The 27,937-nt window shown below is 41.3% G+C and overlaps 2 protein-coding genes across 2 annotated transcripts in view; one reads left to right on the top strand and one right to left on the bottom strand.

Annotated features, from left to right (window-relative positions):
* Positions 1-27,937, bottom strand: part of LOC130912451 (phospholipid-transporting ATPase ABCA1-like) — a 273,656-nt gene that overhangs the window by 238,529 nt on the left and 7,190 nt on the right. The window contains exon 4 of the mRNA XM_057830556.1: positions 981-1,077. Coding sequence (XP_057686539.1) covers positions 981-1,077 — 97 coding nt within the window. The remainder of the gene's footprint in view (positions 1-980; positions 1,078-27,937) is intronic.
* On the top strand, positions 14,164-15,173 carry LOC130917061 (uncharacterized protein K02A2.6-like). The gene has a single exon (XM_057838127.1). It carries the CDS (start codon positions 14,362-14,364, stop codon positions 15,100-15,102), a length of 741 nt encoding a protein of 246 aa, XP_057694110.1. The 5' UTR covers positions 14,164-14,361; the 3' UTR covers positions 15,103-15,173.

Raw genomic sequence — 27,937 nt, 5'->3', positions numbered from 1 at the left:
CGGACGGCGACATCCCGCAGGCAATTGCATGATTAGGTAACACCTATTGTCATCAAGGCACTCTCCCCATTATATAAAATGGGGGAGGTGCAGAGAGACTAGAGGAGCGATGCATTCCACGGCGTGGTCGTGATCCCCAATGACGGACATTTTTGTTTTGTTTTGCTATACTGGATATTTCATTTTTGCTTTTGTTTAATTAAATTTGAGCCACAACGGCTCAGAGTGGTCAACCTGCGCCTGCCTGTCCTCCTTTTGGACTGTATTTTACAATATAGAATGATTCAAATGTCTTTGTCTCTTGTTTTATTCCGCTTTTACTCTGATTATAAAATTTCATGTAGCGTGTCAGTAGTGCTTGGAATGGATTTAGAGCATTTACATGGAAAACACATCTCTGCTTACGGAATTTTGAGGTCATGAGACTTCCAGAACCCATTAATTTCATAAGTAAAGGTATCACTGTAGGTCCAGCTGCGGCCCGCAGTACTCGCCTTCCACACCCCACATTGCCTTCCATGCCCCTCTTTGCCTCTCTCGGTGAAAAAGGTTCCTGACCCCTGATCTAGAAGCTGTTATTTTGGCAATAGGAGGATCCACTGTAAATATATATTCAATTTTCCTGTTAATGTGTCCACATTTTGCCACAAGTACATTTTTGCTTTGATGCATATCACATCTTCCTGTATTCCAAACAACTGGGTTCCCACTCTTTCTTGATATACCATAATGAAATTTCTTATCGGAAGACCCAATGATCTAAAAATAAATATAAGTAATTGTCTGGGGTTCCAAAACCTTTTCATACGACTATCTAAATCAGGCTACCTTTGAACCATTGCAACAGGCGACCTGGAGATTCACTGCCTGCCTCTCCCATTCAAAATGTAAAGTCAGTGGAAATCAATGAGTTAAATGAGTGTCCTTGTAAATCATTATGACATTTAAAAAAAAGGAAACAATGACTTGATATTACTTACCCGTCCTTGAGAACTTAAAATGAACATGATTTCTTTTGGCATCAAAGATCAAAAGAGAGATTATGAGTGTGAAGACAACCTCCAAAAAGATTACAACCTGCATGGGCAAAAGAATTCATGTGTTATGGTTAATATTAATAACACAGAGGAGCCCACCTGCCAAATTCAATTTAATGGCATATACAGTATAATATGCATTTTTATCTTCAAAGTTGTTCTGAGTTTATACTCAGTTTATTAGTAATCCTAAAGGTACTAAACGTAATTTTTAGTGTTAACTTGAAATATTTTTTCTACTCCATGCATGCTCCGCTCCACTAAAGCCCTGAGTGAGTATACAGAGCTCTGACATTTTAACTGAGACCATGTCCACACCTAGCAGGGTATTTGTCAAAAAGAAGATATTGGTTTGACCGATCATCCACACGCGCACGCAGATTTGAACCAGGGTTCTTAAAAACGACGGGGAAGGTGAAGATTTGCGAATTCTGCATTTGTGGCTTCATCATGTGGACACTGATAACCGAAGATTTAACTGTGGAAACGTCACTGGCTGCGACAAACTTTGTCCCCACGTCACACATGAGACCAATGTTTACATTTGGAGTCAACATGGATACCGTCTCTGTGTGTTTAGATCTAATTATTTGACAGGTGGTGTTGGCATCCATTTATTTACAAACTCTTGAATTGCTCCATATTGAGGAACACAAGTGGTGGACGAGATTACTGACAATTATTTGTCGGTCCATACGTACACACTTGCACCATGTTTGACAATTTGAAGAAGTGACGTCACTAGAAGGAAAGCTTGCTCTTATTGGATGGGATTTGGGGGACTGCTGCCACTTTGAGGCCTGACATTGTTATGAATGTACTTAAAACAAATAAATGCGGTTGGCTGTGGACACGTTTTTTTCTACAAACGTGCAGGTGTGGACGCAATTATTGGTTTTAAAAAAAAACCTGCTAGGTGTGGACATGGCCTGAGACTGCCCCAAAAAGTTTATTATTTTTTTGTTGTTGTATTTGTGTAACTATTTATGTATTTAAGTATTTAATGATGAGGGCTTCATCTGACTCAATATGCCGCTGCAAAAGAATTTTAAAAGGATTGCTCTCCATTGTTTACTACGACGACTATGCTTGTGCCGATTAGCCGTTTTCGACCTGTAATCAGCAGACTGTTTTGTCGATGAAAGCCCCGTGCGATGCTTGATGGCATCAAAGAAAACCTGTTTTAGGGCCAGTTTACACACACTCTCTGACCGAATTAACAGAAAACACCCCAGAACAAGTTTGTGTCCAAATGACGACGTACTCCGTTCGAACGATGCCACAATTCGGCAGGAAAACGATGTAATATTCACGCCATGCGGTAGGGAGCAATGTAGTTTTACATCGCGACAGGAAGTTCACACACTTCCTTGACAATAGACAAGTTTCTGAGGTACTTCCGTTTACTTTCTCCTCACGACTTCCGTTTTCCACGTCCTCTAACCAAAACAACAATGGAGCTGGAGTGGCATCACTCATCAAAATCCCTCAAAAAGAATTTGGAAATACCGCATCCATCTGCCATCATCACAACATGGGAAGACAACATGTTCATGAAGACAGATGTGGAATCAAGCCCATGCCACCACAAAGTGTTTATGTAGCTATGTTGCCGCTGGGTTATGGAAGCTGATATCTTCATATCCCTGGATTTTCATGTGTCCATTGCTCCAAAAATACTAAAGCCAAAATCTTGAAATGACTTGTTGTCTTTGATATTGTGATTACAATGATGATTGTAATTATGACGAAGTTTAATATTATTTACTACAACGACTGTAATGTGACTGACACACATGCTAACTGCTGCTAGCCTGTTGCTAATCAGTACGTGTAGGATGACATAATTATGTTCAATTTGACTACAAGTCTGTATTTTGCTTCACAGCTCAGGCGTCATCAGCTTTGCTATATCTAGTTTTAAAACAATAAAGAAATGGAAAACAAACACTCAACTACAAGTCATAAATGGGCTTCTTAGTTTAAATGCATAACAGCAAGTGTTTTGTTCGTTTGTTTACAGGTGAAAAACATTGTAAGGCAAGGGAAGACAACTTGATGTGCCTCACAACAACTTTTACTGTACGTTGACGGGCATACAGTGGGGCAAATAAGTATTTAGTCAACCACCAATTGTGCAAGTTCTCCTACTTGAAAAAAGTAGAGAGGACTGTAATTGTAAACATGGGTAAACCTCAACCATGAGAGACAGAATGGAAAAAAAAACAAAATCACATTGTTTGATTTTTAAATAATTTATATCCAAATTAGAGTGGAAAATAAGTATTTGGTCACCTACAAACAAGCAAGATTTTTGGCTGTCAAAGAGGTCTAACTTCTTCTAACGAGGTCTAACGAGGCTCCATTCGTTACCTGAATTAATGGCACCTGTTTTAACTCATTATCGGTATAAAAGACACCTGTCCACAATCTCAGTCAGTCACACTCCAAACTCCACTACGGCCAAGACCAAAGAGCTGTCGAAGGACACCAGAGACAAAATTGTAGACCTGCACCAGGCTGGGAAGACTGAATCTGCAATAGGTAAAACTCTTGTTGTAAAGAAATTAACTGTGGGAGCAATTATTAGAAAATGGATGACATACAAGACCACTTATAATCTCCCTCGATCTAGGGCTCCATGCAAGATCTCACCCCGTGGCGTCAAAATGATAGCAAGAACGGTGAGCAAAAATCCCAGAACCACACGGGGGGACCTAGTGAATGACCTGCAGAGAGCTGGGACCACAGTAACAAAGGCAACTATCAGTAACACAATGCGCCGCCAGCTGCACTGCCAGACGTGTCCCCCTGCTGAAGAAAGTACACGTTAAGGCTCGTCTGCGGTTCGCTAGAGCATTTGGATGATCCAGAAGAGGACTGGGAGAATGTGTTAGGGTCAGATGAAACCCAAATAGAACCTTTTGGTAGAAACATAGGTTCTCGTGTTTGGAGGGAAAAGAATACTGAATTGCCTCCGAAAAACACCATACCTGGAGGGTCCAAGGATGGGGGATGCCCCGGACTTGAACTTTATTAATTCACCTTTGTTTAATTCATTTGCTGTTTCTTACTGTGTATCATATTGCCTCTGCAAAGCCCTTTGAGACAACCTTGTTGTGGTTTAGGGCTTTACAAATAAAATTGAATTGAATTGAATACCCACTGTGAAGCATTGGGGTGGAAACATCATGCTTTGGGGCTGTTTTTCTGCAAAGGGACCATGACGACTGATCTGTGTAAAGGAAAGAATGAATGGGGCCATGTATCAAGAGATTGAGTGAAAATCTCCTTCTATCAGCAAGGGCATTGAAGATGAGACGTGGCTGGGTCTTTCAGCATGACAATGATACCAAACACACAGTCAGGGCAACAAAGGAGTGGCTTTGTAAGAAGCATTTCTAGGTACTGGAGTGGCCTAGCCAGTCTCCAGATCTCAACCCCATAGAAAATCTGTAGAGGGAGTTGAAAGTCCGTGTTGGTCAAAGACAGCCCCAAAACATCACTGCTCTAGAGGAGATCTGCATGGAGGAATGGGCCAAAATACCAGTAACAGTGTGTGAAAAGCTTGTGAAGAGTTAAAGAAAACGTTTGGCCTCGTTATTGCCAACAAAGGGTACATAACAAAGTATTGAGATGAACTTTTGGTATTGACCAAATACTTATTTTCCACTATGGTTTGCAAATAAATTCTTTAAAAATCAAACAATGTGATTTTCAGTTTTTTCCCCCCACATTCTGTCTCTCATGGTTGAGGTTTACCCATGTTGACAATAAAAGGCCTCTCTAATATTTTCAAATGGGAGAACTTGCACAATTAGTGGTTGACTAAATACTTATTTGCCCCACTGTACATCGAGAGTACGTGTATTCTACTTTGATGATGGAAAGCTTGACTTATGCACCACCTTGGTTAATTTTTTTCTAATAATTTTTAAAATTGTGATTTATTGACGTGTTTTGCACATACACCAATCATTGAAAATAAAACAAGGGAATTATGTTGTCCATAGTTTTATTGCGATCAATATCTTCAATAAAAAAAGAATGACTTACTATTTGTGTTTATATGTACATGTGTGATGAGTTCATAATGCCATAACTATAATCTTCTAACCAGATGAAAAATATCTTGTAGTATTTTATTGTAAAATCTTCAAAATCCGTGTCAGCCCATCTGCATTCAGCAACTGTAATATTATTTGTAATTATTCCTCATTTTGATCACTCAAGTGACTGGCGTATCAATCTATGCCTCATGTTAAAAACAGGCTGCATTGTTAAAAAAAAAAAAAAAAAACGATGGCGGCTCCCATGTTTGGCTTAGGAAACTTGGCAAAAGTGACAGGATAAACAGTTCACTTGAGCGAACGAATTCACTATGATTCATCCCAGAAAAAAATTTGTTCAAACGAATCGTGAAACGGATCGTTCGCCCCACCCTCTCCCCACCAAATGAATTGTTTTGTTAGTGGACAGAAATTGATGTTGCCCAACGAATCACCAAAGACCACTTAACAACTTAACTGAACTTTCATACTGTCTCACCATTGGCCGCTCATCATAGATTCAGAAGTGAGTGTGACAGAGTGATAGATTATCAGTGTTTCCCACAAATGAACGAGACTGTGGCGGTCTCGTTTGGGCCCGCCACAGTCTCGTTTGCCCTCCCCCCCCGCCGAATAAAAAAAAGAAGATAATAATCAGATGCGTCAGTCAGCCGATTACACAGCTGTAGCCCACTCCACTCTACTACCCGCGAGAGCGCGCGCGGGTAGTAGAGTAGCATTTTAGAGTAGTATTTTATTTATTTATTTATTTAGGAGACGCAAGGGGAACGAGTAGGAAGAATGGGAGAACGAGCGAGATAGCGAGAGATAGCGGTCGCATGTCTTAGCAGCACGCTGTTATTTTGTTATTGTTTTTCTGTATTATTGTTACCACAATCAAGTGGGTAAGCAAATACAGACTTCTCTCCTTCTTCCCCATATCCGGGGCATTACAATAGTTTGGATCGGACTTTTCGGCGAAAGTGAGCGGTGGACGGCCGTCTTGGACGTAAAGCAAATTTTGATTGAACTTGCGCGGAGAGGCGGGGCCCAAAATAAAGCCTTGCTCTATTTTCAGAGCGTTGGTCACAGTAAAATATTTATTAGTTCAAGCAGAGTAAAATGATACATATTCACGGTACAAGAATGTCGTTTCCGTGTCCATCGATTGGTAAGAAAAGGCTGTTTGTACGAATGACGTGTGGGCGCTCCCGTCAGGGGGGACATTTCGCGTGGAGTGGCCATTTTTCGGCACAACACCGGTGCGCCAACTTCAGACAATTACGGCTGACGAAACTTGGATAAATGCGCCCCCCCCCCTAATTTCGCGAGGTCTGGGACACTCGAAAAATGACTCTCATACCTCTCCTTGCTAAGTTAATGGTACCTCGATGTGCGTTTGTGTGGAAATTTAGTTCACGAACAACGGGGAAAAAAACTATTCACCTTCTCACCGAATCAAGTAAAACTCTTTACACGGCTATTAGAATTCCCCCAGTCCTGTAAATGGGTCAGTTGACAGAAGGACTGTTATTGTTGTGGTAATGTAGTACTTATGAGGGTCAAATAAAAAGGAAAAAGGAGGACTACGACGGCGGTCTGAAACTTGCGGCTCTCGGGCCGCATGCGGCTCTTTAGCGCTGCTTTTTTTTTTTTTTTTAATGGAAAAAGATGGGGAGGGAAATATATTTTTTGTTTTAATAGGATTTCTAGGAGGACAAACATGACACAAACATTCTTTCAATTCATTAATATTGTAATGAAGTTAAACTTGTGGTGGCATCGTACAACAGAGTAGTCACGTGGTGCGCTATAGGATCCACTGCAGGGAAAATAAACATTTAATCATGAAGGCTAATTATGTATTTCTAGCCAACTTAGTCATTTTTATAGTAGGCTAATATAGCTAGTATTGATAATTATAAGGCTTGTACAAGGCTTTGAATTTTTTGCTGCTCCAGACATACTGTATCAGGTTTTTTTTTTTTTTTTTTTTTTTTTTTGGGGGGGGGGGGGGGGGGGGGTATGGCTCTTTCAACAGTTTGGGTTGTCACTACGAGATGTAAGTCGTACAATTGCTACAAGAAAAAAAGTCGCATTATTACATAGGGTAACGTAGCTGTAATCAGCTACGCATTTTACATACATGTACCGTAGCTGAGAGCTATAACATTAGCCTAGGTAATGAAATATTTCAAATATATTTTTGTTATGGTTCTTCTTGGGGGAAAAAAATAATGAAGAAAAAAAACAAATTCGCCGTGGCACGACATGGTGAGGCTGTCCGACTCCGATGCAGCCCACCACCACAGTTTCAAAAAATCCTACGGGAAACACTGGATTATTATTATGTTTCTGTGACCCCCCCACCCCCTGCTGCTGCAATCGTGAGAGAGAACTTCCGTGTCGTCAGTCATATTTCTATGGGATCAAAGTCATGACTCCTGCTTGCATTTTTTTTGAAGCACAGACTTTCTCTGGCATGATCTTGATCACATATACATTATTGCCGCTACCAGCCTACATGACATACTTGCTGCGGCTTAACTCAAATAAAAAGAGAAACCGAAAGTTTAAATTCAAAATATGGAATGACCAACACATCATATTTACCTCACGCTCCGTTATATTTACGTCATCAATATTATTTTTTGTTAACTATAGTTAAAACTAAAGTGAATATTGTCTCTTCATCTCAGATTGCCAAATGCTGTTGCAAAAAAAAAACTCATTTGCGCTTAATAATATGTCACCTTTCCCATGCCCACGTGCGTTTGTTTTTTGGGAATTTGACAACACCCAACACGCTCTGACACGAAAAAAACAAAACACTGGGAAAAAATTCTGAAATTCTGAAAATAAAATACTGCTTCATTGCAAATCATTATGATGGTGATCATACCAAGTAGTCATTTTTCCTTTGCTCAGATGAGATCAATTTTGCTGCAATGAAGTCTCCATAGCCCACAGCGAGTCTCTAACAGCTACCTTTCCCCATGCTGCTTTGACGTGTCCGCATCTCAGCTTTTACTCGCCTTGTGGCTATTGGCGAAAGAGTAGTTGATACTATGTCGCGATATGTAGTCTCAAGTCTGTTGAGAAAAGTAGTACACTAAACCATGCCTAATATGTTTGTGTGGTGTTTTTGTGCCTTTGAGTAGCATATGGTAGGCTCCACATTTAAAAAGATATGACAGAATTATGAGAGACGAGGCAAGCATGCTGTAACGTCCTTACTCTGGCGATACTCCGTAGACGCATGACGCGATCGACCGACGCTAGGCTAACAGCAAGAAGAATTCAACTAATTTCTCTCTCAAACTGTTCACAATCTCTTGATTTACCTTTTTTTTTCGACTCCGCCGCACATCGAGGAAACTCCATGGCAACACCCAGCCAACGCAGTGATCTCCCGGCGAAGCGTAAGAAGGAAGATTCTATTGACTCAGCTACGTCAACACAAGATTTCTTGCCAAACTCTCCGGAAACAACAAATTAATTAGTGAGGGAATCTGATCAATTGATAAGAAACTATCGATTGCATTAGAAAATCTACAATCCGAGATTAAAGATTTAAAAGAAAGCCTCGTGTTTACACAGCACGAGGTATCATATCTCAAGTCGGAAAATGCTATGCCTAAAGATACCATCGAGTCGACGTCAGGAACATTAGAAGCTATCAAAAAAGAGAATATAATTAAAATAATCAATTTTAGACATCCAGTCAAGGAGCATGAGGGACAATTTAATTTTCTCAGGCACCAAAGAAGGCACCGCGGACAAACCAAAAGCCCTAGCTAAGTCTTCATGACATCATCTCTCAAGCTCCCTAAAGAAACAGTGGACTCAATTGCGTTTGTAAGGGTAGATCATTTTGAAAAGCCTAGAGGAAGTGGTCCGCGTCCAATAATCACCAAGTTCGAGCTCTACCAGCAGAAAGTACTGGTGAAATCCAAGAGAATTAAAAGGAACAAGATTCGGTATGAACGATCAATTTCCTCGGGAAATCAATGAAAGAGGCAAAATCCTCTACCCAGCTTTATAGCGGTCCAGAGCATATGGGAAGCGTGCGACACAGTCGACTAACTCTACATTGACGGTCAACTATATCGACACCAAGTGATCACCCTATGGCTATTCTGACCGATAAGTAATCCCTAAATATTTCTAGTATGTAGATAATGCCGAATTAAGTTGTTCTGATTTAAGTAAAACACATGTATAGTATAGATTAGGGATGCTTGATTAATACTTCCTATATACTCCCTAAATAGTTCCAGTATACATATAATGAATTAAATTGTGTTGATTTAAGCAAGGCACATGTAAAGAGAAGGGTTGCATGATTAATACTTTGTCTGAACTTCCTAAACACTTCCAGTATGTATATAAGCAGGGGTGCACATAAGTGGTCCGCATGCGCGCATGTGTACTGGACGTAGGCAAACGCGCTGGCCCTCAACGGTTTCCATACGCTTTTGCGTACTGTAGGAATATATTTCCATTTATTCACAATAATCATATGTGGACATTGCATTCTCCATCATAAGACAGTGTATGCCTTCGAGTAGCGGAACATCTGGAAAATATTAGCTAGTCCCTGCCCCCAAGCTAGAGGGAAGAAAAAGAGTCCGAGGAGAGAGGAAGAGACTTTTGCTCTTTCGTCCTGTCTCGGTACCATGTCTCGTGTTTTCTGTCTGTGTGTCTTTCAGTGTAAATTCTTTGTTCTTTTTTATTTCCGAATTCTATGTCATCATCTCCTGTTCTTTATAAGAATGAAACAACCTGTAACAAGGGTAAATCGACTATTTTCCTTCAGTACCGATGGCTGACCACTGTATTTGCGGCAGACACGAGAAAATAACTTCTCAAAATGTCGAAGAGGCGGGCCACACTGAGGAGTTACTTCCGTGTTCCCCCACCCTTGTCAAAAGACAGACAGATGACAGAGACGTCACCGGAGCTACCGAAAAAAGGACTTTTGCTGAAAAGTGGCTACAGGAGGTACCATGGCTAGAAGCAAATGATGCCCGCACGGAAATGCGTTACAAAATGTGCTGTCAGAATCCCAATGTCGCCGATAAGAGCAGAGCATTTTATGTAGGGTCAAAGAATTTCAGCCATCCAAACTTTGAAAAGCACGAAAAAAACAGAGAGCATGTGGCAATTAAGCAAACTATCGATGTCAGACAAGTGGCGCAATAGAGCGGAATAAAGGTAATGAACAGCGACATGCACTGACAAACGTGTTTTTGCTCGCATTTTACAAAGCTAAACATGCACGTTCAATGAGGTCTTATGATGAGAACATCCCACTTTTAAAAAGGCTTGGAGTTAATGTGGGAGCCGCATAATGCCCTTTATTTTGAATTGGTGCTTTTATGTTTATTTCTTTACATTTCACTTCAAAGGTAATGGCAATTTTGTTGTGCCAGTTGATGTTAATCAAGCATTAATTGTTAATATAATTAATTAAAGTTAATTGGCTCTAAGTAAAGCTTGTCATAAATTTTTTCGCATCAGGCGGGTCGGCTCTCAAGCTCAATGAGGACCAAGTCGCATCTCCAGGTCCTCCTCTGAGAACCTGGGCAAAAAAATTATGTGCACCCCTGTATATAAGGCAGGATTAAGTTGCTCTGATTTAAATATGTAATGCACATTTATAAATTAGGAATGAATGATTAACTCATTCACTCCCAGGCATTTTCACCGAAGCAAGGCCCTTCGCTCCCGGCCGTTTTACTGGATTTTGACTGGTTTTGCAAGGCCCACAGAAAATTCTGTTCTATTACTATATAAACATGGAACCTGTAACATATTTATGTCACACTGCTGTTGCCATAGTGTGCACTTCCTGTGGGTGTGGTATTATATATGCTGAGAAGCACACTGAATAAAGAAGTGTTGTTCCATTCAAGTCTCTACCTTACATGTACTTAGATCAAGGAAGTACATAACAAAAGTGGCGACGAGGACGTCTGAACCTGCGTCAGCTTGGACGTGCTGTTTTTGGAGTTTACTGCGGGTCGTGGTGCTCCAGGGGACAGACTGCGCCGACCTCAGCTTTCACTTCGTGGGGAGGACGGGCTGAGTTTTCAAAAGGAGCGTGAAGGTGCTGTATAACCAGGCGCTATGGCGGGGGTTATCGGCTCTGTTGGTCCTTTTGATGAGCTTGTGGAACAGTGGAGCTCGTACACAGAGCGGTTTGGCTGTTTCGTGGAAGCTAACGAAATAGCGGAAGAGAAAGTGGTGCCCACGTTTTTGAGCGTTACTGGGCCAAAGACTTTCAATTTACTGAGAAACTTGCTTCAACCCGATAAACCTGGTAGTAAAACGTACAGGGAAATCGTGGAAACTCTTGACATTTTTCACCCAAGCCCCTTGTGATAGCAGAGAGATTCCGATTTCACAGGAGAAATCAGGAAGAGGGGGAATCTGTCACTATGTTCGTAGCGGCGCTGCGGAAGCTGGCTGAACATTGTGAGTTTGGTGATGTTTTAGAAGACACATTAAGAGACAGATTGGTATGTGGACTGAGAAACGAAGCAACACAAAAGAAATTACTGTCAGAAAGTGGACTGACATTAAAGACAGCCTTTGATGTAAGCGTGGCTATGGAAATGGCTTCAAAGGAGGCTCAACAACTGAACATTACGAGCAGAATACACCGAGTGGCAAGTACCCAAAGCAATGTTGCTGGTCCCTATTTTAGGTGCGGTAAAACAGGGCACCTTTCCTCCACCTGCTGGTGCAAAGAAATGAACTGTCATCATTGTGGGAAGAAGGGTCATGTTGAGCGTGCCTGTCGGAAAAAAACAAGCACAGACAAAGATAAGGAAATGAATGACAAGAAGAAAACAAAGAAATATGTCAAAGCGGTAGAGAGTGCCTCTACTTCCGAAGATGAAAGTGGCGTGCACACCGTGCATGTAATGAGCGTGGACGGGAAGTCAGGGTATTACTGGGTCACACCAAAGTTAGAGGGTCACCCAGTCAAAATGCAAATAGATACTGGATCACAGGCATCGCTTGTGTCTTACCAAGTCTATAAACAGTGTTTGAGACACCTTCCATTAAGACCATCAGACACTGTGTTCAAAGCGTACACTGGACACAAAGTGCACATGAAAGGAATGACTGACATTACTGTGCAATGCAAGGATCAAACTGCTAAACTTCCAGTGTATGTCACAAAAGGGAATTTTGCTTCCATAATGGGACGACTGTGGTTTAATGCACTTCGTGTAAATTGGCTAGAAGTTCGGCAGCTGTCAGACGGTTCTTCACAAGAAGTCATACTGGACAAGAATGAAGAGGTTTTCCGTGAGGAATTGGGCAGCATGAAGGACATTACAGTGAAATTGCACATTAAACCAGGAAGCAAACCTGTGTTTATGAAGGCTAGGACAGTGCCGTATGCTATTCGTGACAAAGTCGAGGCTGACCTGGATGCGTTGGTCAAAAGTGGGGTTTTGGAACCAGTCACCACCAGCGAATGGGCGACACCAATTGTGCCGGTTCCGAAAAAGAATGGCGGAATTCGCACATGTGGCGACTTTAAAGTGACTTTGAATCCAGTGCTTTGTGTGGAGCAGTACCCACTTCCATTGATCGATGATTTGTTTGCAGGTCTGAGCGGTGGTCAAAAATTCAGCAAAATTGACCTCAACCAAGCTTATCTGCAGATGCATGTGGATGAAGAATCACGGGAGTGGCTGACAATTAACACGCACAAGGGACTTTTCAGATATTGCAGATTACCTTTTGGCATCACATCTGCTCCTGCTCTGTTTCAACGGGCTATGGATCAAATTTTGAATGGATTGCCAGGAGTACAATGTTACTTGGATGACATTCTCTGCACCGGTGCCAACGACGAGGAGCATCTTCGCAACCTGGATGCTGTCTTAAAAAGGCTAAGGCAGTATGGTCTTCGAGTGCGCAAGGAAAAATGTGAATTTTTGAGACCATCGGTGGAGTATCTCGGGCATGTGATAGACCACGAAGGACTACACAAGGCTCCATCAAAGACAAAGGCAATTGTGGATGCACCCGCCCCAGAAAATGTGAGTCAGCTTAGATCTTTTTTAGGTCTATTGAACTATTATGGACGGTTTATTCCCAATTTGGCATCACTTCTTAAACCATTGCATGAGCTGTTGTGCAAAGATGTAAAATGGAAATGGACGAATGAGTGTAACAAAGCTTTTCGAAATGCGAAAAACGCCCTGATTTCATCAGATGTTCTCACTCATTTCAACCCTTCATATCCAATACAGCTGGCACGTGATGCTTCACCCTATGGGGTGGGTGCTGTCATCTCCCATGTGTTCCCGAACGGAGATGAAAGACCAATTGCTTTCGCATCGAGAACATTGAGCATTATTTTTGGTGTGAGGAAGTTCCACCAATATTTGTATGGAAGGAAGTTTACTCTGTTAACGGATCACAGACCACTGACAACGATTTTGGGACCTCATGCAGGAATCCCTTCACTGGCTGCTGCACGTCTTCAGAGGTGGGCTTTGTTGTTATCAGCTCACTCATACGACATCAAGTATCGTAAATCTGAGTTGCATTGCAATGCTGATAGACTTTCGAGGTTGCCGCTTCCTGTCACAAAACATGAACCTACCTCAGTGGACATATTCTATTTCCGAAATGTTGAACATGCACCAATTTCAGCGTCGCAAGTAAAACGTGCAACTCGGAACGACCCCGACCTGTCAGTCGTCATGGACATGGTAATTAAAGGACAAACCAAGTGTGAGAACACCACTCTCAAACCTTTTTTGGATAGGAGGTGGGAACTTTCTGTTCAATCGGGTTGTTTGAGACCCGAGGAGAGTGATTGTGCCACAGTCATTGCGTGCTAAAATGTTTGCGCAACTGCATGCAGGTCACAGTGGTATTGTTAAAATGAAAGAAATGGCAAGAAGTTATTTTTGGTGGCCAGGATTAGATAAACAGATCGAAGAGACGGTAAAAAGTTGTTCATCTTGCCAGAAGATTCGCAACAATCCACCTGCAGCCTCACTTCATCCTTGGGATTTTCCTCAGGACCCTTGGCACCGCATTCATATTGACTTTGCGGGGCCTTTTGAAAATCGAATGTTTCTGGTTGCTATCGATGCCCATAGTAAGTGGCCAGAGGTAGCTATCATGAAATCAACCACATCGGAAAAGGCAATTGAGAAGTTAGGGGAGATGTTTAGTCGTTTCGGAGCCCTGCACAACTCGTCTCAGACAATGGCCCCCAATTTGTGTCAAAAGAAATGGTTGAATTCCTGCAAGCCAATGGGGTTCAACACATTAAGTCGGCTCCCTATCACCCGGCAACCAACCGCCTGGCAGAGAGGTTTGTGCAGACCCTCAAACATGCTCTCAAAGCATCACAAGGGCAAAGTACACTCCATCAGAGACTACACGAATTTCTCCTCAAATACCGAACATCTCTGCATGCAACTACCAAAGTATCGCCAGCGAGCCTCATGTTTTCTCGAGAGATACGAACTGGCATGGATCTTCTGAAACCACCAACCCTGAGTGAGATTGTTCAAATGGATCAACGGAAGCAAGTCAAGTACAGAGACCTGCATTCCAAGAACCGAGTTTTTGCACCTGGTGACTCTGTTATGGCCCGGAGTTACCAGAGTAAGGAAAAGTGGGCCCCTGCCACCATCATTGCTCAAACTGGGCCTGTTTCCTACACCGTTCAGACAGCTGATGGTGTTTGGCGTTGCCATGTGGATCAATTGTCGGGAACATCAGACAATACTCCAGAACGGTCTATTGATTGTGATGATGCTAGCAGTGTAGTTATACCAGAAATGTCTAGCTTACCGGATGTGTCAAACCCAAACAATCCTGCTGTAATTGTGTCTAATTCAACCAATGCACAAACGGAACCTGAAACAGTATCGGAACCTGTTTCCACAAGTGGGAAATCGGAAGTGACTGTTGAACGTCGTTATCCTGCACGCGACAGGCGACCGCCTGATAGATTGGATTTATAAGTAATAAATAATGAGGGGAAAACAGGAGGTATTTTTGTGTTTATTTCTGGGACATGTTATGTAAGGGGGGAGGAGATGTGACATATTTATGTCACACTGCTGTTGCCATAGTGTGCACTTCCTGTGGGTGTGGTATTACAGTATAAAAAGGAATCTCTGTTATGTCTCTGTGACATACATGCTGAGAAGCACACTGAATAAAGAAGTGTTGTTCCATTCAAGTCTCGACCTTACATGTACTTAGATCAAGGAAGTACATAACAGAACCCACCAAAAAAAAAGATTAGACTCTCTTCTTTCAGCAGAAAAAAGTAAGTTCATATCTTTTTTCCACTCTTTAGAAATCAGCATTAGAAAATAACTTAGTTTGAGCAATTTTCCAATTTCTGATGAAAAAACAAAGAAAATTAGCTTTTTGTAAACACATACAGTAGGGCAAATAAATATTTAGTCAACCACTAATTGTGCAAGTTCTCCCACTTGAAAATATTAGAGAGGCCTGTAATTGTCAACATGGGTAAACCTCAACCATGAGACACAATGTGGGGGGAAAAAACAGAAAATTACATTGTTTGATTTTTAAAGAATTTATTTGCAAATCATGGTGGAAAATAAGTATTTTGTCAATACCAAAAGTTCATCTCAATACTTTGTTATGTACCCTTTGTTGGCAATAACGGAGGCCAAACGTTTTCTGAAACTCATCAAAAGCTATTCACACACCGTTGCTGTTATTTTGGCCCATTCCTTCATGAAGATCTCCTCTAGAGCAGTGATGTTTTGGGGCTGTCGTTGGGCAACACGGACTTTCAACTCCCTCCACAGATTTTCTATGGGGTTGAGATCTGGAGACTGGCTCGGCCACTCCGGGACCTTGAAATGCTTCTTACGAAGCCACTCCTTTGTTGCCCTGGCTGTGTGTTTGGTATCATTGTCATGCTGAAAGACCCAGCCACGTCTCATCTTCAATGCCCTTGCTGCTGGAAGGAGTTTTTCACTCAAAATCTCTCGAAAGAATGAATGGGGCCATGTATCCTTTACACAGATCAGTCGTCCTTGTCCCTTTGTAGAAAAACAGCCCCAACGCATGATGTTTCTACCCCCATGCTTCACAGTGAGTATGATGTTCTTCGGATGCAATTCAGTGTTCTTTCTCCTCCAAACACGAGAACCTGTGTTTCTACCAAAAAGTTCTATTTTGGTTTCGTCTGACCATAACACATTCTTCCAGTCCTCTTCTGGATCATCCAAATGCTCTCTAGTGAACCGAAGACGGGCCTGGACATGTATTTTCTTCAGCAGGCGGACAGGTCTGGCAGTGCAGGATTTGAGTCCCTGGCGGCGCATTGTGTTACTGATAGTAGCCTTTGTTACTGTGGTTCCAGCTGTCTGTAGGCCATTCACTAGGTCCCCCCGTGTGGTTCTGGGATTTTTGCTCACCGTTCTTGTTATCATTTGACGCCACAGGATGAGATCTTGCACGGAGCCCCAGATCGAGGGAGATTATCAGTGGTCTTGTATGTCTTCCATTTTCTAATAATTGCTCCCACAGTTGATTTCTTTACACCAAGAGTTTTACCTATTGCAGATTCAGTCTTCCCAGCCTGGTGCAGGTCTAAAATTTTGTCTCCGGTGTCCTTCGACAGCTCTTTGGTCTTGGCCAGAGTGGAGTTTGGAGCATGTGTCTTTTATACCGATAATGAGTTAAAACAGGTGCCATTAATACAGGTAACGAGTGGAAACTTGTTAGACCTCGTTAGACCTCATTAAAAGTTAGACCTCCTTGACAGCCAGAAATCTTGCTTGTTTGTAGGTGACCAAATACTTATTTTCCACTCTAATTTGGAAATATATTTTTCAAAAATCAAACAATGTGATTTTCTGATTTTTTTTTTCCACATTCTGTCTCTCATGGTTGGGGTTTACCCACGTTGAAAGATTAGAAAGGCCTGTAATTGTCAAGTAGGAGAACTTGCACACTTGGTGTTTGACTGAATACTTATTTGCCCCACTGTACATTTCAAACATAACTTTGACTTTACACAGCTATTTCTTGCTTTAGTTACATCCAAAACATCTGAATAATGCTTTCCTTTTACAAAATAACATGAACAACCAGACAAATAGAGCTAATTTATTCACACATACCTAACTGAGAGATGATGCTGGGGGACCTGAGCGGCAAGCCTGCTGAGCAGGCTCTGCTAGGCGAGCAGCACGGTCACATCTACGCTGTACTGGTTGAATCGGGTTGGGGGGGTCTTACCAAATGCGCTACTGCCCTCCAATGGCCAGTTTTATTGCTTTAAAATGGGTTTTGAGCTTTGTGCATTCTATCTAAGATATATAGGAACCTCTAGATGCCGATTTTGAAAAAAAAAAAAAAAAAAACGCAAAAGACGTATAAATACGTTTTTGGGACACTGAAGCAATTAAAAATAGAACGTATTCATACGTTTTTGGGAGCAAATGAGTTAATACTTCTGACATACTCCCTAAATAGTTTCAGTATGCATATAATGCCGAATTCAGTTGTTTTATTTCAGCAAGGCACATGTATAGATGCATGATTAATAGTTTGTACTTCCTAAATACTTCCAGTACTTATGTAACCCCTGTGTCAGCGCCTCCCCGCGTTCCGCTCCCACTTCTGACTAGGCCGGGACGCGAACCCACGTGCCACGATGCTTCCACACGGCAGGCAAGGACGGTAACCACTGCGCCAATAAGCTCGAGCCAATGGCACAGCCGCTAGCGTCCTTACATGAAGGAATCGGCAGGGAGGTTTCCACGCTCCACATGGACCTGCGTGTACCCGTTACACATATATAATGCTGAATTAAGTTGTTTTGATTTAAGCAAAGCACATGTATAAATTAGGGTTGCATGATTAATATTTTGAATGTACTTCCAGAAACACTTCCAGTATGTATATAATGCCGTATTAAGTTGATCTTATTTAAAGAATGCACACGTACAATCAGGGTTGCATGATTAACACTTAGTCTATGAGAAACACGCATGTCTCACATAACACTTTCCTTACTGACCCTTATAGTTTTTCTTCTCTTTCTGGGTTATATGCTTCACCTCTCTTTATGCACCACACGTTTTCAACATACACAAAGTACACACTTTAAAGCATTGATGTTCTGTGTTGATGTTACCCAAGTATTTAATCCTTCTAACAACATCTTAATTTCTTGGGAATTATACTCAGTTTACAAAATATTGCATTCAGTCGTATTAGGATTTGATTTGCACCAAAACACGTAAAGCTCTTTTCAAGACTTATAATCGCGCCCTTCTCTTCAAAATAAGCACAGCTTTTCGTATGGCAATGAAAACTAGTACAATACATAGGCTTACTGGAGTCACCGCTCTTGGTTTACTGGCTGAGGCTAAATGATAATTTCCTTTTGCTGTCGTGTTGCGCTTGCACACACACCCTCCACCTCAGTGAAAATGATCATGCGTTGACCAGTCCACAGTGTTAAAAAAAGGTTGAGGGCCACTGACCGACACAACTGTGGAGGCAGCCTAAATGCCGACAGGTATTGAAGAAGAAAAACGTAGATTTTCTCTTTTCACAGGTTATTTCCCTTAGTGAACGGGGCAACACACAATTCCGTAACAAAAAGAGCAATAATCATGTGAGCTAAATGCATTTATTAAGAAATGAACAATGGCTTCAAATATTTGTTCTTCCAGGTTGAGTAACACGGATGCGTAAAAGAGGAGCTCCCAAAAGCCAACTAATTTAACGCCACTCAACTCAAGGTAACACGACAAAAGGACTTATAATCGAGGAAATGAGTGGAGTTGCAACAGAAAGAAAAAAAAGAACCCGGTCACCTAAGGTGGAGACAAATTTGCCGAGAGCATGCTGGACTCTAAAGCTAACATGGAGACACAGCATAGCGGTAAGCCTGTCGCAATATGCAATAACTCCTTTTATCGCACGGTAAATGAAAATGAAGGCGGTAAGTTTTCCGCTGCGATTTTCGGCTCGCGCGCGGCAGTCGTTGAAAGTTTGGCTTCTTTGTTACCAACTACGCAAAATGCATCTGAGTTTGAAGTGAGTCAAAAAATAGCGCCGGAGCCAATCCGTTCCCATTATATCCTATTGTTCAACCTATACCGCCCGCGTCAGTGCTACGGATTGACTGCGGACCATCTCTGGCGGGATAGTTTTGGCCATTTTTTATTTTTGCCGGAGACACATCCGTCAAAATAGGCGGAGCCGGGCCTGGAGTCAACAGCCCAGTTGCTTATTCACGGTTTAACCACCGAACATGGACGAAGAACGCTCCATCATGGAGGTGGAAAGTCACAAAGTGATTTATGATGCAGCATATCATCATCATAAGGACAACATTAAAAAGGAGGCCGTATGGTGTCCTATTATGTGCGTTTTTCTGGCAATGATATGAAACAGACAACATGCTGACAACTTTTTTTTTTTTATTATCAACACATGACGCTAACAACACTTCCTCAAGCTGTGGCTCTCGGCAGGCTGTGCCTCGTCACATGAACAAAACAACATCATCGTTCCGTGCGGTTCAGGGTGCCTCGTAAAACATCCAATCAGAATATTACACATGGAACGCCATAGCAAAAGCTATGAGGGGAAAAGTTTTCATTTGCCTAAATGCTTAAGTTATTAAGTGCAATTTTATTTTTTTTTCTAGAAAGACATTTTATTTCAATCAATCAATCAATCAATCAAATTTATTTATATAGCCCTTTACAAAACCCGAAAGGCCCCCAAAGTGCTTTACAACAAAACATGGCTCAAGATAAATAAAAGGCAGGAAAATATTATACAATGACATTTTACAAAATAAAATAAAACAAAGAGCGCATCGCAATAAAATTCCAGCAAGTAAAACAATAAAACCGATAAAATCGAAAAGAAACATTAAAAAAGCCCTTAAGCTAATAAAACCAGGCTATCCTAATCTTTGTAAAAGGCGAGTCTAAAAAGGTGTGTTTTTAGCCGAGACTTAAAAAGACCTACATCCGTGGTGGTGCGGATTTCGGGGGGAAGGCTGTTCCACAGCCTCGGGGCAGCAACCGCAAAGGATCGGTCTCCCCACTGTTTAAGTTTTGACCTTGGAACATCTAAAAGAAGCTGGCCGGTCGAGCGAAGAGTCCTGCCAGAGTTACGAAAAGTTAAAATTTCCGATAGATAAGATGGAGCCTGGCCATTAATAGAATTAAAAACAAACAGTAAAAGTTTGAAATCAATTCTAAAATGGACTGGAAGCCAGTGGAGTGATGATAGCACGGGGGTAATATGCTCACGTCTAGGTGTACCTGTTAAAAATCGAGCAGCAGCATTTTGAACAAGTTGCAGCCGAGAGATCGAGGACTTGGGTAGGCCAACATAAAGTGCATTGCAGTAGTCCAGCCTTGACTTATAAAAGCGTGAATTGCTTTTTCAAGGTCGTGGCGACTAAGAAAAGGCTTCACTTTGGCTAAGAGACGAAGCTGGAAAAAACTTGCTCTTACAACGGAACTAATCTGTTTTTCAAAGTTAAGCCTGCTATCGAATATCACTCCGAGATTTTTAACGTGTGTCTTAAAAATGTCAGCCGGAGCGCCAGAGTTGGGCTCAAGGGCTTTCATCATGGAAGGTGTACCAAAAGTAATAAATTCAGTTTTGCTCTCGTTAAGGTGTAAAAAGTTTTGTGCAAGCCACTGCTTCACATCAGATATGCACCCCATCAATTTAGCAAGAGCAGTTTTTTTGTTAGGTCTCAGGGGCAGATAAAGCTGCAGGTCATCAGCATAAAAATGAAAAGCGATATCATGTTTTTTTATAATTGATCCTAAAGGTAGGAGATAAAGCGCAAAAAGAACAGGCCCTAAAATAGAGCCTTGCGGTACCCCGCAAGACAGAGAAGTTTGTGAGGAGGAAAATTCCCCAATCATTACCGAGAATGTTCTATGTTGTAAATAGGATTTAAACCATTTTAAAGCGTTACCACGGATACCTATGAAATGTTCTAAACGAGATACAAGGACTGAATGGTCAACTGTATCGAATGCTGCTGTGAGGTCCAGTAAAACAAGGATAGCCGGGTTTCCATTATCCACAGAAAGAGCAATGTCGTTATGTACAGTACTTTTAACAATGCTGACTCAGTGCTGTGTCTGGACCTAAAACCTGATTGGAACTTGTCAAGGGTGGAATTTGTCTCTAAGAAGGTTTGCAATTGAATAAAAACAACTTTTTCTAAAACTTTGGAAAGGAAAGACAAGTGGGAGACAGGTCTAAAGTTGGACAGCACAGAGGAGTCGAGATGGGTTTTTTTTAAGAAGGGGTCTGACTACAGCCTGTTTGAAGGCAGCTGGGACAGAACCGGAACTGAGAGAGGTGTTTATGAGAGACAGCAGATTTGATCCAAGGCAACTAAAGACTTCCTTCAGAAGCCTAGCTGGTATTACGTCTAATGGACAGTTAGTGGGTTTCATGCTACTAACTATTTCGGTGAGGGATGACAATGAAATATGTTCAAATTGCTGAAAGACATTGAGCAGTTCTGAAGGACGTACGTTATCGGATGAGAAACCAGAGTTGCTGACATTTTGCCTAACTGAAGAGACCTTGTTTTGAAAGAAATTGAGAAACTCTTCACATTTGGCAGCTGACACATCAGTTAAGACAGTGGGTTGTGGGTTTAAAACAGAATCAATAGTGTTAAAAAGGAGTCTTGGATGATTGGAGCTGTTATTTATAATGGTAGATAAATAACTAGACTTGGCCTGTTTTATGGCCTCCTGGTAGGTAGCTAAGGTGTCCCTCAGCAATCACAGAGAAGCATGGAGTTTGTCCTTTTTCCACTGGCGTTCAGCACGCCTGCATTTTAGGCTGAGCAGGCGGGTAGTGTCGTTGAACCATGGAGCGGCTTTGGGTTTGGAGCTTTTTTGCCGTAGAGGGGCAATGGAGTCTAAGACAGCAGTGCAAGTGGAATGGAAAATGGAGAGAAGACTGTCAGAGCAAAGAGGAGAAGGCAGCACGGCGCCAGGATGCTGCTGTAAGTCTCCAAAAGCAGCCACAAACTCTCCTGATGTGCATGGAGTAATGCGTCGTTGGTAGCAGGCTGGAGATATTGGCTTTCCGGCAGAAAAAGGGGCAGAGAAGTCGAAAATGATGGGAAGGTGGTCCGAGATAGCAGTATCCACAATTTCTGTGATGGAGACTGAAAGCCCAAGTGAAATTACCAAATCCAGGGAGTGACCTTGCTCATGAGTTGGGGCACTCACAGACTGGGTGAGGCCAAATGAGTCCAGAAGTCCTTTAAACTCATTTGCCAGCTGATTAGCTGAGCAGCAGACATGGATATTAAAATCCCCGCAAATTAAAACCCTGCCAAAGTTTGGAATAAAATCTGATAAAAACTCAGAAAACTCCGGGATAAAATCCTTGTTAGAACCAGGGGGGCGATATATTGTGGCACAAAGCAATGGGGGAGAAAGCCCGATAGAGAATAACTGCAGTTCAAAACTTGAATAATTATGAGCAGTTATTGGCCTGCATCTAAAATTGTCCTTGAATACAACAGCCAGGCCGCCACCACGGCCAGTCGCTCGCGGGGTGTTGAAGAAACAGCAGCCGGATGGGAGGAGCTCCGAGAAGGCGCTGTATTCACCTGGTTTCAACCAGGTCTCCGTTAGAAAAAGGAAATCCAAATGGTGTGCCGAAAAAAAAGTCATTTCTTCTGTGTTTCTGTGCGGTATTAATATTGTTGTCTTTTACTTAAGAGGCATGGTCTATTGTTTTTAGTTGTGATTCCTTGAAAAGTATTTTTGAATTTAAGAGTAAACATTTATTGCATTTAAATTGGTGTACTTGATCTATTAATATATACTGTAGTTTCACTGTGTTATTGTAAATTGTTTTTTAAAAAATGGGAGGGGGGCAATAATATCGCATATCGCAATAATTTATGAGAGAAATTATCACACACTAAAATGTGTTATTGCCACAGGCCCACAAAGCGGGTTTGACACCATTAGCCCCAAAATTCAAGTCCTACAAAAAAAAAAAAAAAAAAAGGAAGATCTACTTGAAAGCACACAGAGATCAAATCACAGCTCAGATGAGGAGTGAGTTGGCTGAATCCAAGGAGGACATAAATCAAAAGTTGGTGAAAATGACCACGGACATTGGAGTACAAAATGAGAAAATTCAGGCTACACTTGAGCACACGGAGGAAATTGAGCTAAGGAGCCATAAGGCGAATAGCACACTGCAAAATGTCATGCACAATCAGAAACTACTTATGGAAAAAATAAACCACTTAGAATGAAGATCACGGCGGAACAACTTACAGATCTACAACATACCGGAGGAAACTGTGGCCAAGAGCGAATCTATGGTGCAGTTTATCGACAGCTGGCTTCGGGAAGAATTTTTCATCGACATCAACTTGCGAATCCAGCGGGCGCACCGGGCACTTGCTCCAAAGCCTAAATCCGGTCAACAGCCAAGATCCATGGTCATCGCCTTGTTGCAATTTACGGTAAGAGATGATTTAAAAAAGAAAAAAAATAAAGCATGGGAGAAGAAAATAGTCACTTTAAATGGTCACCTTATCTATTTTGATAACGACTACTCAGCGAGTAGTTCCTTAAAAGGGTTATAAGAAAAATGAAGTTGGCATTGGGAAGACTACACCACCATGACTGGTAAGCGTACATTAATCCCTACTGCATTGATTGTCGTTACTGGATGGGGCCCTCTCTTCTATGGAGGCAATCATAGGTGGAGTGTGACTTTTGGGGCGGGGGGGGCACCACATGTTGATGACCTCGAAACGCAGTGTCAGCCATAAAATTAACTTACAGGAATATTTATAAGTTGACAATGAGCGTTTTTTTGTTTCCCATCATTCTTGAGGGGAATTTTAAATCGGGCTGCTTAGGACAGCTATACTTTTCGCCAAGATCGTCACCCATTGAATATGGTACGCCCGCCGGTGTCGTTGCAATGTAGTTACCCCGGTCAAAAATTGTATCCCCTGGGCAGAGCAATATGGAGGTATGGAGGAAAAGTTGCTTCAATAAAAATATATATTTTCAATTAAAAAAAAGTCGCTTCAATAAAAAAAAGTGTTTGAATGCAAAATAAAATTAGAACCAAAAAAAATGCATGTGAAACTATTTTTCTTTCTTTTTTTTTTTTTTTTTTTTTTGATTGGGGGCGTTTTTTTTTTTTTATTGAAGCAACTTTTTTTATTGAAGTAATGTTGATTTGTGTTTGGGGCACATTTTGGCTAGGACTTTTTTGTCTTTATCAATCAAAAAATAAGTTGCTTCAAAAAATATATACATATATTCAAAATGAAAGATCACTTCAATAAAAAAAGAAAAAATTCAATCATAAAAACCTTTTTGGAATGTGAAAAAATATTTGAGATTGAAAAATTTGCATTTGAACACTTTTTTTTTTTTTATTGAAAATTTTTCTTTGATTGAACCAATCCTTTTTGTGTTTGGGCCATATTATAGGTAGGACATTTGTGTCTAAATCATTCAATCCCCAAAACAGTTGCTTCAATCCTAAAAAATATTTTCAATCAAAAAAAAAAACATTTAAAAAATAAAATTGCCCTCCCCTATTTTTTTTTTAATCATATGCAAAGCAAATAACCGACCGTCTAAAGCAGTGTTCTCCAAACTATTCCACATAGGGCCGCAGTGGGTGCAGGATTTTGTTCGAACAAAACAAGACGACACCTTTGCACCAATCTGGTGTTTTACAAGTGTAATCAGTTGATTGCAGTCAGGTGCTACTTGTTTTAGCAGAAACGTCATTGGTTAAACTGTCTGTGCTCAATCGGTATGAACAAAAACCAGGACCCACAGCGGCCCTTGAGGACCGGTTTGGAGACCTCCGGTCAAAAGCATAGGTGTCAAACCAGTTCCACAAAGGGCCAAGTGAGTGCTGAATTTTGTTCCAACCGATACCGTGCAAATAGTTTAACCAATGAATTTTCTGTTGAAACAAGCAGCACGTGAAAAAATTTAACTGATTACCCATGTAAGAGATCAGATTGGTCAAAAGGTGTCCTCTTCATTGGTTGGAAAGAAAACCTGCACCCACTTGGCCCTTTATGGAGTCAGTTAGAGACCAGTGGTCTAAAGCATAGGTGTCAAACCAATTCCACAAAGGTCCAAGTGGGTGCTTGATTTTGTTCCAACCGATACCGCGCAAACAGTTTAACCAATGAATTTTCTGTTGAAACAAGCAGCACCTGACAAGATTACCCATGTAAGACATCAGACATAACTGATTACCCGTGTAAGAGATCAGATTGGTCAAAAGGTGTCCTTTTCATTGGTTGGAAAAAAAAAACCTGCACCCACTTGGCCTTTTATGGAGTCAGTTTGACACCAGTGGTATAAAGTCACATGATCTGTTCGAAAAATAATTTTGACCCATTATAAAAACAATTTTTAAAAAGTTTTTTTTTTTGTTCATTTCATTCATTTTAGTTGCAGTTTTATTGCTTTACAACTGTTATATATATTTACGTATATATACTGTATATAGGCGGCACGGTGGCTGAGTGGTTAGCACGTCTGACTCACAGTTCTGAGATCAAGGGTTCAATCCCGGGCTTCGGCCTTCCTGTGTGGAGTTTGCATGTTCTCCCCGTGCCTGCGTGGGTTTCCTCCGGGAACTCCGGTTTCCTCCCACATCCCAAAAACATGCATGGTAGGCTGATTGAACACTCTAAATTGTCCGTAGGTATGAGTGTGTGTGTGAATGGTTGTATGTCTCCTTGTGCCCTGCGATTGGCTGGCAACCAGTTCAGGGTGTCCCCTGCCTACTGCCCGTAGTTAGCTGGGATAGGCTCCAGCACCTCCGCGACCCTCGTGAGGAAAAGCGGCATGGAAAATGAATGAATGTATGAATACTGTATATAGGAAAGTGAATTTCATGCAATGACACTTTTCGGCCACTAGCAGGAGCCTAAGAGGTAAACTGATTGCAATTACAATTAACCTCAAAAAAAAAAAAAAGAAAAATGAAACAATACAAAACTTATATTGCAGCATTAAAATCTCTAGAACAAACAGATGGGGGAACTACAATCATGGTCCCAAAATTAAACAAAGCCTTAAGGAATAAAGGAAGGAAATCAATGTTTGCCTTAATCTGAAACTGAAACAAAAGCATGGTACAGTGGTACCTCGACATACGGTCGCTTCGACACAAAATCCTTTCGGCATCCAACGTAAAATTTTACTCACCATTTGTACCTACATCCGACAAAATGCTCGAAATATGATGATTTATGATAACATCGCAATTTCATTGTTTTCCCGCAAGGCACACACACGGCGGATTTTCTTGTGAGAGAAATCAACATGGGTTCCAAGAATGTTAAAGCAGGTGGTGAAAAATGAAATGTGAGGCTTACCAATGGAAAAATTTGAGCGTGGTGTGTGTCCGTGAACTGCTTGACAATACTCCTAGGACCTCTGTTTGCCAGTCTTTATAAGTAAAGGTGACAACCATCGCCAAAGAGATCGCCAGCTGTGTCAGGTTTTTAAATCATTTATTTCAGAACTTGTGTAAAAAAACACGCCAACAGCCCGCAACAATAGGACGTGAAAAGTGAAAGGAATACTATCTCAACTGTACTTTCACTCTGCCGTCAGCCCAGCGGGGCGTTCAGGTACACCAAACAAAATACGACTGCCACATTAGAACCCGATTTGTTACATTATTACAGGTACTATTATCATTACTATTATTATAAATCATTCCGATTTGTAATCATAATGTATTTGTTTTGCTCTTTTTAATTGCTATTTGCAATTGTAACAGCAGTATTTATTAAGGATTTAGTGGTTTTCAGGCTGTGGAACGAATTAATGGAATTATAATGTACAGTCGCTGACAAAAGTCTTGTCACTTATCCATTTTGTATAAATAATTGCTAATAACCTGACTTTTAATTATGCAATTATGCCATTTCAGAAATGGCTCATAGGAAAGCTAAGACCCCCCCAAATGATGTTGAATTTAAAAAAAAATATTTGTTTCACTGAGAAAAGATTTATCATTTAATGAAGACATAAAGGTCAAATTTTGGCAAGGCCAAAGTTTTGTCGCCTACAGAAAGTAGTGTGAAAGTTGAACATAAAATGTACTTCAAATACAAAAATATGTTAGATAACATAAGCGAATTAAGTAGTGGTGCTGTGAGATACAAATTTAATATTTTGTATGACTTCCATGGGCTTCGGCAAGGATTCATACAATTTATTGATGGAAGTCATCAGGAATATCTAAGAAAGCAGTCTTGCATGCCTCCCAGAGTTCATCAACATTCTTGGGTTTCGTCTTCCATGCTTCCTCTTTCGTCCTACCGCAGACATGATCAATGATGTTCATGTCTGGTGACTGGGCTGGCCAGTCCTGGAGGATGTTGATTTTCTTTGCCTTGAGAAACTTTGAGGTAGAGATTGAAGTATGCGACGGAGCACCATCCTGCTGCAGAATTTGTCCCTTTTTATGGTTAGGAATGTAAGAGGCAGCTCAAGCCCATGTCCATTCCATTACCACTTTTGATGTGTTTGGGGTCATTGTTCTGTTGGAACACCCAACTGCGCACAAGACCCAATCTTCGGGCTGATGACTTTAGGTTATCTTGAAGAATTTGAAGGTAATCCTCCTTCATTATCCCATTTACTCTCTGTAAAGCACCAGTTCCATTGGCAGCAAAACAGCCCCACAGCATAATACTACCACCACCGTGCTTGACGGTAGGCATGGTGTACTTAGGGTTAAAGGCCTCACCTTTTCTCC

The sequence above is a fragment of the Corythoichthys intestinalis genome, chromosome 1 (assembly GCF_030265065.1).
Source record: "Corythoichthys intestinalis isolate RoL2023-P3 chromosome 1, ASM3026506v1, whole genome shotgun sequence".
NCBI lineage: Eukaryota > Metazoa > Chordata > Actinopteri > Syngnathiformes > Syngnathidae > Corythoichthys > Corythoichthys intestinalis.
This window is presented reverse-complemented; position numbering and strand designations above follow the sequence as displayed.